Source organism: Balaenoptera acutorostrata, chromosome 6, assembly GCF_949987535.1.
Source record: "Balaenoptera acutorostrata chromosome 6, mBalAcu1.1, whole genome shotgun sequence".
Lineage (NCBI taxonomy): Eukaryota > Metazoa > Chordata > Mammalia > Artiodactyla > Balaenopteridae > Balaenoptera > Balaenoptera acutorostrata.
In genome coordinates, this window is record NC_080069.1 from 91,146,570 (window position 1) to 91,159,873 (window position 13,304).

The following is a 13,304-nucleotide window of genomic DNA, read 5'->3' on the forward strand; positions in this document are numbered from 1 at the left end:
ACATTTTAATTTTGAGTTGTTTATTATCTAAGAGGGTCAATGGCAGTGAAGTTAACAGTTTAATTCAGTGAATGGTATCACCTCATTATTCAAGAAATCATATTTAGTCAGTGTAAATTGACAGCACGGTGTACAATTGAAGAGTGTAGGTTTGAGAGGCCAAGTAGGTTTGGGTTTTAATCCTGGCTTAGTCATAGCCCAGCTGTGTGATCTTGAGTGAGTTATTTACCTCTCTACCTTAGTTTCCTAATGGAATAATAATAGTATATATCTCATATAGTTGTAATGAGGATTAAATTATTAACATACATAAAGTGCATAGAACAGTATGTGACACGCGATGAGTGCTCAATAAAGTGTTTTTAATTTAAAAATCCCAAAGATTAGTATAAGCTGACTTTATAGTTCTTAAATATATATACTTTTTATTATGAGGTCAGGTTGTTGATAGCTGTTATACTTTAGCAAGTAAGAAAATGTATAATTTTGATATTAACATTTGATATAAAAATTTACATTTTAACTGGGCTTTAGTTACTTTATACCTTTGCATTTGAATGACTTTTTTTTTTTAATTTATTTTTGGCAACGTTGGGTCTTCGTTGCTGCGCATAGGCTTTCTCTAGTTGCGGTGAGCGGGGTCTACTCTTCCTTGCAGTGCGCGGGCTTCTCATTGCAGTGGCTTCTCTTATTGCGGAGCACGGACTCTAGGCACACGGGCTTCAGTAGTTGTGGCACATGGGCTCAGTAGCTGTGGCTTGTGGGCTCTAGAGCACAGGCTCAGTAGTTGTGGTTCACGGGCTTAGCTGTTCTGCGGCATGTGGGATCTTCCTGGACCAGGGCTTGAACCCCTGTCCCCTGCATTGGCAGGCGGATTCTTAACCACTGCGCCACCAGGGAGGCCCATGACTGTCTTAACTTTAACACCCAGGCAGCAAGCACAGTGATCACTGGGTTGGTTCTGAAAAGAAATTCGCCTGGCTAAAGTACTATACCTGTTGCTTAGTACATTCCAGTGAGCATAGAGCAGTTTCTCAGCCTCAGCACAATTGATGTTTCGGGCTGGATAATCCTTTGTTGTGGGGCTGCCTGTGAATTGTAGGATGCTTAGGAGCATCCCTGGCCTCTGCCTTCTAGGTGCCAGTAGCATGTCAGTTGTGACAACCAAAAATGTCTCCAGAGATTGGCAGATGTCCCCTTAGGGGCAAAATTTCCCCCAGTTGAGAACCACTGGCATAAGAACCAGTGTTACCACCGTAGGTCAAACTTGAGTTTTCTTTCCCTGTCTTCTCTCTTATGTTCTACGGAAAGTTGCTTATGACCAGGGAAATTTTAGCGTATGTATACTCTATCTCAGGGTAAAAAGTTGTTGGATAATTGGTTATATATACAAAATTATCAACTTGCTACCCACTTGCAATATTGCATAGATAATAAAATGCTTTTAGTCAACTTTATGTAATGGTCTAATTAGAGTATATATAATTGGAAGTCTAATTTACAACAAGACTGTTAGAATCTTTGTGATTAGGTACTTATTTGTACAAGGGGAACATTAGAATGGCACCTCAAAATTTGCTTCTCCTGTACTATTTGTACTTAATTGGTGTTGCCTCTGTAATGTGCCCATCATCCTTTGCCAGAAGAGCATAAATATACAAAATATCTGAAGAGGATTTGGTTTTTTTGTTCTAAGGGCTTTCAAAAAATGTTTGTTTTTTTTTTTTTTAATTAGAAATGATAACATAGATTAAAGTAAAAGTCACCATTAAGTAGTAAATAAACTCATTGAAACTGTTTGCTATGCGTATTTTTTTAATTAAACAATATCATGTAGATAATGTTCTTTAACCTTTTTTAAAACAACGTAGTGTGGATATCTTTCAATGCATACATGATTTTTTTATGTCTACATAGTGTTCGAGACAAAATTTTCCCTCTCTCCATGTTTTTTATGGAAGTAATCCAGTCCCATGGTTTCAAAAAATAAACTGTGTATAGGACTAATAATATACAAAAATTATTTAGTTTGCTTCATTTAAGACTTGAACTGGGCAAGGATAGTACAGTGTCACATGTAGTAGAAGAAACACTATAGCTGACATTCTAATTCTCTTGTAGACATAAGTGAACACAACAAAATTTGCTGAAATACAGAGCTTTCACACTTGTGAACTTTTATCCCCAGCATCCAATACAGTGTCTGGAACATAATAAGCTCTGATATATTTGTTGAATAAATGAAAAATAATATTTTGTCTAGGTCTGGAGTATATGCACTTGGTTTTCTTTCCAGGGTCCTGTAATGCCAGGGAGTCATTCAGTGGAAAGATTTGTAATAGAAGAGAATCTTCACTGCATTGTTAAGTCCCACTGGAAGGAAAGGAAGACTTGGTAAGATGCTTTTCATGGTACTTTCACTAGAGTGGAGAAAAAGTAGCAATCTTGATGATTTAGTAAGAGCAAAATGTACGTTAAGAGTAAGAAAATCTTCCTCTCTTCCTGATGCCCTGTCTTGCTAAGACCGATCTCTAAAACACTTGATTTGCTTTCTGGAGGCACTTCACCCTCAAATAGTACTTTCCTGGATGCTGTATAGTACTATAGTGCTTTATAGTAATATGCATATGATGCCTGCTCTTTTGTGTGGATATTTGCCATGTGCTCTGGACAAATTAACTTGAATGGCAAGCTGTTTTTGGTATGAATGTTGTGGGAATAAATGAATACAAATCGTTTTGCTGTTTCCTAGCAGTTAGACATCAAGCTTTGGAAAAGTTTATTTTTAATATTTTCTGAAACCTTGGAAAGTTTTGGTTTAGATCTTAAAATGGAAAGGAATATAGTATTTTGGGAATGGTTTACCTTAGAAAACATTTTAAGTTAGTAGATCTGAATATACTTCCTTACTATTATTACTTACATTCCTTTTGATCTTTCAAGGAGTTTTGCATGCATTAAAGAGCTTCCTTATGGTAGACAAAATAATCTGTGCTGTAGTTAAGTGAAGTAACTGAAATCTAGAACATTTCAGAAAAGATTTCCTTTATATCTACATACACTGTTTTTGAAACTGCTTATTTGGTTTTTCATATATCTGTGTGTACTCATTAAACTTAAATTACACTTTTTATAGTGCTGCACAGCTAGTGAGTTATCCTGGGAAGAACAAGATCCCCTTGAACTACCACATAGTTGAGGTATGCATTCCAAATGGAGCTTGTTTCTAAGTTTCAGAATCTTTCTGTTGACTGTAAAGTGTAATCTACTCTTGGCCTTTTTGTTGTTCTTGCTACTTGGCAGGTGCTGAAAATTAATAGAGAAGAGAGGAAATTGCTTTCAGTTTTGGAGCTCTGTTAGCCATGTTAGTAAAGAGAAAAGAGGAGGTTAAGCCCAGTGTACAAATGGAATTTTGAGTTGCCTGTAATTTATTTATATATTGATAGTATATCTTCATTCATGAATAGTTATCATGGATAATGTAAGTTACCTCTAACTCTGTCAATACATTGTCCACTTAACAGATGTATAAGAGGCTTAAATACTTTAAAATATTGTATTCTTTAGGCAGATAACCCATCCTTAACTGTGTTTATCTGGCCTCTTATTACTAGCATACCCCTGACTAGTGTATTATTTCCTGTATCACAGGGTAGGGATAAGTAGGAATCCTTATTTATTCTTAGAAATCAAAAGAGCCAGTTGTTTTGGAAGTGGAAAAAAATAGATAATGCTTTTGATTCCATATGAAGTCATACAGAAGAATGATATTAGTAGCGTAGTTGAACACCTTGTAGAGATTTATTTCCCAAAAAACAGTGTTTTCACTTGACACGTGGGTCAAACTGTCAATTGCATTATTCATCTATGTTAAAATACTCAAAGTGAGCATAATTATGTATCATTTGATTCACTTTTTATTCATACTATACCTATGTACTTCCTTAGAAATGCTGCATCTGTTCTCTTTATAGAACTTGAGAGTGTGCTTAGGCTATGAACTTGACTCACTGACATGTCAGTTGAAATGCAAAACATAAGTCATATTTTTAAATCTGCAAAATGTGTAGAAATTCATACAAAAGTGTGGGAGATGGGAATGAGAAGAAGGAATGCAGACCAGGCTCTAGAAGTCGAGGTAGATGGTCCACAAATTATATAAGGAGGATGGAAACAAGTTTGTGAACAAGAGCATGGCAAAAAAGTCTTGGAATACCAAGAATATAGTAACAGTGTAGAATGAGTTAACTATCTTCTATTCCCATCCTCTGAGTCTACAAAGGACTTTTACTTCTTATAGGAATGAAACTCTGGTGGATCTGTGAGTCCCCAGTAAACTGTACCTCCCTGAATTAACTCTGATACTTCCAGAGTTGAAATTGGACAGTTCTCTGGAAATATCAACTAAGCATTAATTTTTGCATATTCTTATTTGATTGAGTTATAGAGATAAGAAATCTTCATTACAGTATTCAATTGTAGATCTTTGTGTTTTAAAGAGCATAATTTTAAAGGTTAAAAAGTAATTTTTTTATTATGAATACCATAGAGTTAGAGTTTAGAACATTGAGGTGTTTCTAATAGTGGAAGTGTGTAGATAGCTGTTGAATTGAGTTCTGACTTGTGATTCCTTTGTAGGTGATATTTGCAGAGCTGTTTCAACTTCCAGCACCCCCTCACATTGATGTGATGTACACAACACTTCTCATTGAACTGTGTAAACTTCAGCCTGGCTCTCTACCCCAAGTTGTATCCTTTCCTTTGTTTTTTTTGTTTGTTTGTTTTTTTATAAATTTATTTATTTTTGGCTGCGTTGAGTCTTCACTGCTGCGCATGGGCTTTCTCTAGTTGCGGTGAGCAGGGGCTACTCTTTGTTGTGGTGCGCAGGCTTCTCATTGCGGTGGCTTCTCTTGTTGCAGAGCACGGGCTCTGGGCGCACGGGCTTCAGTAGTTGTAGCTCGCGGGCTCTAGAGCACAGGCTCAGTAGTTGTGGCGCACGGGCTTAGTTGCTCCACGGCATGTGGGATCTTCCTGGACTGGGCTCGAACCCGTGTCCCCTGCATTGGCAGGCGGATTCTTAACCACTGTGCCACCAGGGAAGCCCCCTTTCCTTTGTTTTTAATGTACTCTCTTTGGCCTGACTTGAAGAGATTATTAAATATTTCTGCTTGTGGGTTTAAATCACTTCATGAAAACAGTTTGGCATTTCTTTAAAAGTTAAACGTTATGGGTACTATACAATCCAGCCATTCTGCTCTGGAGTATTTACCCAAGAGAATTAATGTTCATAACTTTATTTGTAATAACCCAAAACTGGAAACAATCCAAATATCCATCAATACATGAATGGATAAGTAAATTTTGTTACAGCTATACAGTGGAATACTACTCAGTAGTAAAAAAAAGGACAAATTTTCAATGCAGGCAGCAACATGAATGAATTGCAAAATAATTATATTGAATAAAAGGTGCCAAACAAATATGAATTCATACTATATAATACCATTTACACAAAATCCTAGAAAATGCAAAGTAATATAGTGACAGCAGTCCAATATTTGCTTGGGGGCATAAATTAGGGGAAGAAGGGAGAATGGATTACAAAAGAGCATGGGGAACTTTTGGAGATGATGTAAATGTTCATTATCTTGATTTCACGGGTGTATACACATCAAATGTACATCATTGATACCTCAAAGATCAATTACTTGAAACGAAGCTCAGCATTATTAGTCATTATATAGACTTCAAGAAATGTTATTTATTTTTTCTATCACAGCTTATTTTCAAGGAGAGTATAGTTTTCCTTATCCTGAAATCCACAGCTTGCACAGGCAACTGAAATGTTATACATGCGTTTGGACACGATGAATACTACATGCGTAGACAGGTATAGTAATTGCCTTATTTCTGTACTGAGTGTTAGCTTCTGCTCCCTATACTTTATAAAAGAATTTGATCAGGAAAACATTCGCCTTCTTAAGAATTTCCAAGTTGGTTTTTCTTTCTTGCCTCCCCCAAATAATCCTTTATATAATAAAACTCATAATTGTTATAACATTACACTTTCTAGTTTAATTTTCAATATGAAACGATGCCCATACTGAGGTTTTCTTTAATTGCATTGTTTGGTTCTTTGGTATGGTTACACTTTTCCCTCTGTAATTGGGTAGGTAAGTTTTTAAAATAGGCTTTATGCTAACCTATATGTAGAAGCAGAGTCTAATACTGTATGTTTATATAATATATATGTATTTTTGTTTATGAATAGTATCTGCTTCTGAAATAATTAGCTACTATGTTAACTACAGCTCCAAGACTCAGTTTATACAAAAGGCCACATTGGATTTTTATAGCTGTGGTAATTTCATACCCGTTGTCGTCTGCTGGGTGAGGTCTGTGTACTACCTTTATTAGCTGGTGTTCTCTCTTCTGTCAGTTTTCCAAAGTAGATCAGGACAGATATTGAACATTTTCCATAATCTGTCATGTCTACTGTTCAAATGCGATATTTGAAAATTATCGGTAAAGGCTATCCTGTGTCGTTGACCTATTTATTATCTTGAGTAATTTTAATGACTGAAATTATGGATACATGAGGGATGTGCTTTAAGAAGGTGTCTGTTGTGTTTTTTTCCCAGTCTAATTAATAAACCATCAGTTGTGCTGGGCATCCCAATTATGCCATTCATTCAGCAAGTGTTCATTGGGCTCTTAAAAATTTCACAGTGTTATACAGTCTACTAAGGTGATCCCTATCTAGTCAGAGAGATCAGATGTGTTAAGAGAAAAGGGGGCTTTGATGGTATATTTTGTTGTTTGTGGTGAAAGGGTGTGGCATGATGATGAGAGACTGTACTTTGGCTCGTCCATTTATAAAACGTTTTTAATCTTTTTTATTTTTGCACCTCACACCTCTGTTTCGTTGTCAGTTAAATGGGGAATATAATACATTCCTCACAAGTTATTGTGAGAATTAAATTATATAAACATATATAAGGTACTTGATATAAAACAGGCACTTGAATCATATCTATTATTCACTTAAAAAGGATAGCACTGTTAGGAGAAGTGAGATTGGGGACTGTTACTTTTTGAAGTAGAAGGTGAGTTACAGGATTTGCACAGAAAGGGGTAACTGGCAGGAGAAAGTACAGCTGTAGGTAGGGGGGAAATAGGGTTTTGTCTGAAGGATTATGTAAGTTCCTGTTATAAATTGCAACCATTCATCCTTTTCTGTCCCCCCCACCCCACTTCTCTGTATAGGTTTATTAACTGGTTTTCCCATCATCTAAGTAACTTCCAGTTCCGTTGGAGCTGGGAAGATTGGTAAGCAGTGTTATGTATATTATATCTTTCTTCTCTCTACAGTCTACCATTTTTTTTAAAAGTTAATATTTAAAACTATAATATAAAAGCAATCTTCTTCACGGTCTGAAAGATTTAGGGTTTTTTGATATGTATATAAATGTAATAATTTAGGTAGAAGGGAACTATTTGTAGCTAAGTACAAGTTAGGTATAGGTGCAGATCACGTGTAAGAACTTATAAAACTATATTTCCTCATTAGGTCAGATTGTCTTACTCAAGATCCAGAAAGTCCCAAACCAAAGTTTGTAAGAGAAGTTCTAGAAAAATGTATGAGGTAAGTTCTTTGAGTTTTCTCCTTGGCTTAGGTCTTCTAATTTCTGTGGGGGTATTTTTCCCTTCTCTGTATTTGTGATGTGTGTCTAGAATATTATTTTTTAAATCCAAGTACCTACCTCTCTTCCCTTTCAGTTTGTAATCAAGATTTAGGCTGAAAAACTTGGGCAACCATGCCATCTGGACTCTATGTGAATTAAGCCAATAAGGTTTTTTTGTCAAATAGACTTTGAAAAAAATGTCAAATTTCAGGAAAATTGCCAAAATAGAGCTCTGTATCGTGTTCATCTAGATTCCCTAGTTAACATTTTACTACATTTGTTCTAATGTCCTAGTCCTTTTTCCCTCTCTGTATATGTAATCTACCCTTTATATTGGTTTTTTCTGAACCCTTTGAAAACAAGTTGCAGATATGATGTCCAAGCATCCTTTAATGGTCGGTTGTATATTTCCTCAAAACAAAAACACTCTCCTACATGACCAGCATACAGCTCTCCAAATCAGGAAATGAGCTCTGATACAGTAATACCACTATACGATACACAAATGCTGCTGAAATTTTGCTAACCATCCCAACAATGTCTTTTCCCTTTCTGGTCCAGAATTCTTGGATAGAACATGTGTAGCATTTAGTTGTCATTTTCTTCAGTCTTGAACAGCTATTATTCTTTCTCTATCTTTCATGTCCTTGTCAGTTTTAAAGAATGTAGGCCTTACTTTGTTGTGTTGCCTTGATGTGCCCTCATGACTTAAGTCTTGCATTGTCCCACCACTAGAGGTGTTAACCTTGGTTACATGGCCATGTCAGGCTTCTCTAACTTAAATTCACCATTTTTCCCTTTGTAGTTGATTAATATTTTGTGGGAAATACTCTGAGGTTACAGTCACATCCTGTTCTTCATCAGACCTCCACTGACAGCTTGTACTTTTATCTGTCACCACTGTGGTAATTGCCAAGTGATGATTCTCTTTGTCTATTAGTCTCTCTACATTTATTAGTTGGCATTCTACTGTAAGAAAGAGCTTTCCTTTTTCACCCATTTATTTATTAATTCCTGTGTTTATATATCAGGGACTATTTCATTCAGTGGGTTCTAATTCATTACTGTCATTATTAATTTTGATGCTCAAATTGTCCCTGATTTGTCCATTGGGAGTCCCTTGTGGCTCCTGTGTCCTTTTTTTTTCTTCTTTAATGTCCCCCTCCATTCATTGAGCATTTCCTTATTTCTGGCACAAGATGTTCCAGGCTTATCTTGTGTTTCCTTGCCCCTTCCCTGGAATCATCTATTTATTCAAGGAGCCCAAGTTTCTTTTAGTGGAGCATGGTACTTAGGAAGCAAGGTCTGGACACTTGATGTGCTTGTTGCTATTGGGGTGTCATTGGTTCTAGGCCCTCTGGATGGACAAGGGTAGTGAATATATTTCTGCACACATACACACACACACATACATACAGATATCTGTAACTATTTTTATATCCACTTAGATGTGTGTATCCCTCCAATTCCAACCAAACATCTCATTTTTTTCCTAGCCTTCCCCTTTGCCATGATTTGTAAATACCTTTGCAGGCATTAAGAAACTTGGTTCCCATTAGTCTCAATAAGTATTTATTTGCTGCAATATAACCAGTCTCCCAACCATACAAACTGTTTCCTCTACCTCATCCCACCCCACCATCACCACCCCACATACCTGGCCTCCAGGCTTGTGGACCCAGTGGCCCACATCTCAGTGCAAACCAGTAAGTTTTGAAGAAGGCCTGAGTTCTGGTGCTGGCCTAGACAACAGTTTGAAAGACTTGTTGTCCCCTTTTATTTCTTGGTTGTCACCTGAGTCCAGGGTGTTGGGAGATTGTGACCTTCTGGGTAAGTTGGATGTTACTGAAGAATGGAACTGATGAATGATATTTTCTGAGGCTCTTATTTTTATTGTAGGTTGTCTTACCATCAGCGTATATTAGATATTGTCCCTCCTACCTTCTCAACTCTATGTCCTGCAAACCCAACCTGCATTTACAAGTATGGAGATGAAAGTAGCAGTAAGTAATAAAACAAATCCTGTTTTTAAAAGGTACTAATGCAAGTATTCTCTTAAGTCAGTTATCTAAGGTGGAGAAAGTGAACTTTTTCTCTTCTTGGGTTTGTATTTTCTGTTTGAAAGGTGATTTCTCACTAACCTCTATTGTTTTATTTGCTGACATCATTTTGAAGGTTTATTATGATTTACTTAGTTATTACTGGCTTGTTACTTTTTTCTTTTAATATTGTTTATAATGTTATATCCATGACATTATTTTAAATGTTGCTAAGTATAGCAAGATGAATTTATAGCCAGAACTTAATAAAATGAAAATATGTTTGTCATGGCAATGGAGATTATTTGAACTGATTAACATCTGGTAACAGTTCAGGTGTGGGAACACAGGTGCATATAGACTATATTTTGACCCGCAGTATACCTCTAGAAGTAAATTCTTAAACATGCTTTTCTTACTTTTTGGTCACATCATTTCTGAGGTTGCACTATAAATCGGGGGGGGCTATATAATTTGATATGCCATTTTGTGCTTTACACTTAATGAAGGTAAGGTTGTACATTGGTGAGCACTGGTAGAGAGTTAGGTGTGGAGTTTCCAAGTTAGTCTTTTCACATGGCACTGAACACAGCTCCTCCATGAGCCTTCCACTTCGTGTTGTGTAGCAGTTCTTTGCATCTTGAAACTCACTCCTCTCCCTTGCCTTCTCATATTGCACCCCTGGTTCTCCACCTGCACCTCAGACTACACCTGTTTTCCTTGAAATAAACTCAGTTGTTTCCAATGCTAAGTACATTTCCTATGTTACTATGTCACTTATTCCTTAAAACAACTCTGAGAAATAGGTATGTTTATTATTACGAATTTTACAATGAGGAAATGGCTTCAAAGAGGTAAAGCCAGAGTGAGATTGCTTCTGAGTGGTAAAGCCCAGAGTCAGATACTGAGCAGCCCTGCTCTTGACCACTGTCTTTTCCTGAAAAAGCAAAGCTTGATGTGGTACTTGTAAGTGCCAAGTTTTGATTTCTGCTTTGTACTGGCTCAGAGAACCATAAGATACAGTCTTTGATATCAGAGAGTTCAGACTTTTGTTGAACACTGAGCTTTCTTTTTTTCCATAGAAATAACTCAGCCTAACACTTAAGGCCCTCCTGTCATTCCTACTTTATGATTTGTCAGTTCTTCTCAAACGAACCTCCACTCCAGCCAGGCCCACTTCTTTTTATTTTTTCCATGCTTCTCTTTCTTGCGTTTGCCTTTGTGCCATTATCCCATTCTAGAAAGCCCTTTCTGTTAAGCCCTTTCTGTTCTCTGATTCCTGTTCTCTTTCCAGGGTCTAGCCCAAGCTCCAGTCTTTAAATATTTTTTTAACCTTTAGCAAGCCAGTTTTGTGTTGCTCTCTGGCTACTTCTTTTTTTTTTTTTTTTTTTTAAAGTTCAAATTTTTTTTTTTTTTTTTTAATTTTATAGCTACTTTATTTATTTATTTATTTATTTTTGGCTGTGTTGGGTCTTCGGTTCGTGCGAGGGCTTTCTCTGGTTACGGCAAGTGGGGGCCACTCTTCATCGCGGTGCGGGGACCGCTCTTCATCGCGGTGCGCGGGCCTTTCACTATCGCGGCCCCTCCCGTTGCGGGGCACAGGCTCCAGACGCGCAGGCTCAGTAGCTGTGGCTCACGGGCCCAGCCGCTCCGCGGCATGTGGGATCTTCCCAGACCAGGGCTCGAACCCGTGTCCCCTGCATTAGCAGGCAGATTCTCAACCACTGCGCCACCAGGGAAGCCCCTCTCTGGCTACTTCTTATGTGAATATCTTGGTTTTCCACCTAGAATGTAGATGTCACAGTGGCAGAGGATTCTTTTTTTCTTCACTTATTTTCTCTCCCACTTTCAAGAAAAGCACACAGCACATGTGACCTGTTGTAATTGACTTTATTCATTCCAAGTGCTTAGTAACTCATATTCTACGTCAGAATTGCTTTTTTGTTACCTCTTTGTCTACCTTACATTAAAAGTAGTTGCTCTGGTGATGCCATACAGTATATACTAGTACAAATTTAATACAGTAAGGACTCAACAGATATTAACCACCAGTAAACATGTGGAGTCAAAGCACATGAGCATCTGGCTTATGGAGATTCAAGTGTGTGGACTCAGCAAAAGAGTAAAGCAAAAAATCTGTCTTAAGTTGGCAGCCTTCACGTTGTTCAAACCCAAATTTAGTTTCCACTGTCTTAGGGAAAGGGAGGAGGAAGGGTACACTGACCAAAATGAAAGAGAATACATTGATTCTCAGCTTTTCAGCTTACAAAGGCCTAGGGATTTGAGGACTGTCAAGGGACAGCTGCAGCTGTGTCCCCTCACCCTCATCCCTGAGGAAGATCAGTACCCCCTCATACTCTGAATTTCAGTTAGCTCCCTGTTCTTAAGGAAGTATCGAGGCAAGAATTACCTCTTATGCTTTATTTTAGGTGAAAAACCATTGCCCTATTAAATGAAACTTTCACATGTGGTTATCTTTATACAGAATGAATACTGATCTTAGAATAAAGAGTACTCTATTTTAAAAGAAAAGAATTTTTTTTTTAAGTTTCTCGGTTATTTAACTAATTGCAACAATAGTCTTAAAACCTGATCTACTCTTCTCCCCATTCTGTGCTTAGACTCTCTTCCTGGACATTCAGTTGCCCTCTGTTTAGCTGTTGCCTTTAAAAGTAAAGCAACCAATGATGAAATCTTCAGCATTCTGAAAGATGTACCAAATCCTAACCAGGATGACGATGATGGTAAGGGAATTAAATATTTCTTGAATGGAACTCTGTATGGGCCATGTTAAAAGTATAAACATAATTTTCTTAAATCTCATGGGATACTCATAAAGCAATATATTTGTTTGGCCTGTCCAGCCTGTCCGTTGTTCCCAGAACCCAGCTATCTTCTCCCTTAAACATTCCCTGTTTTCACTTTAGAGAGTTTCCTGTCCAGAAAGACTTGGTATATTATAAAGTTGGATGTTCTCTCCAAATTAAACTATAAGTTTATCATCAACAGATAAGACAGAAAGCGATGAGAGGGACTTGCTTTATCTCATATTAAAACATCTTGAAAATTACAATAACTAAAACAAAAAAATCAGTAAAAGAGATGAAAAGTCTACTGGGACAACTAGGTTAACCATTTGTGGGGGGGGCGGGTTTTGTTGTTAGATGTGTTACATAATGACGTGCACAGAAAAATGACGCAATCAAAACATTAATGGTGTTTGGGTTATTTGTTATTGGGATTTTGTTTGTTTAGATTTGTTAAGAAACTTGTATTTTGATGTTAGAGAAAATGCATTTAGAAAGTATAATTCAAAATGATGGTGTTAAATTTAGACATTCTCAGACATCTTAGGAAATAGACCTAACTGTTAAGGGCTTACTGTATTTTTTTCTTTTACTATATTTATTATCTTGCCACCATGTAGAGAGATAAGAACAAGGAAATCTATGTGGTATTTGTAAAAAGAAATGGATCATACAGAAGAAATAGGGAAACAATCCCAAAAAACTTAAGAATTAAGATTATGCTTAGTTTTATATTTTGAGTATTTGAAATCAGTGATAGTCTTTCATCATCT

General features: G+C 36.9%; 1 protein-coding gene across 1 annotated transcript in view; it reads left to right on the forward strand.

The window, feature by feature from the left end:
* NCBP1 (nuclear cap binding protein subunit 1) overlaps nucleotides 1-13,304 on the forward strand; it is a 42,172-nt gene that overhangs the window by 20,578 nt on the left and 8,290 nt on the right. The window contains exons 9-16 of the mRNA XM_007197037.2: nucleotides 2,297-2,394; nucleotides 3,137-3,200; nucleotides 4,639-4,749; nucleotides 5,826-5,890; nucleotides 7,267-7,329; nucleotides 7,571-7,645; nucleotides 9,585-9,688; nucleotides 12,346-12,468. Of these exons, the coding sequence (XP_007197099.1) occupies nucleotides 2,297-2,394; nucleotides 3,137-3,200; nucleotides 4,639-4,749; nucleotides 5,826-5,890; nucleotides 7,267-7,329; nucleotides 7,571-7,645; nucleotides 9,585-9,688; nucleotides 12,346-12,468 (703 nt within the window). The remainder of the gene's footprint in view (nucleotides 1-2,296; nucleotides 2,395-3,136; nucleotides 3,201-4,638; nucleotides 4,750-5,825; nucleotides 5,891-7,266; nucleotides 7,330-7,570; nucleotides 7,646-9,584; nucleotides 9,689-12,345; nucleotides 12,469-13,304) is intronic.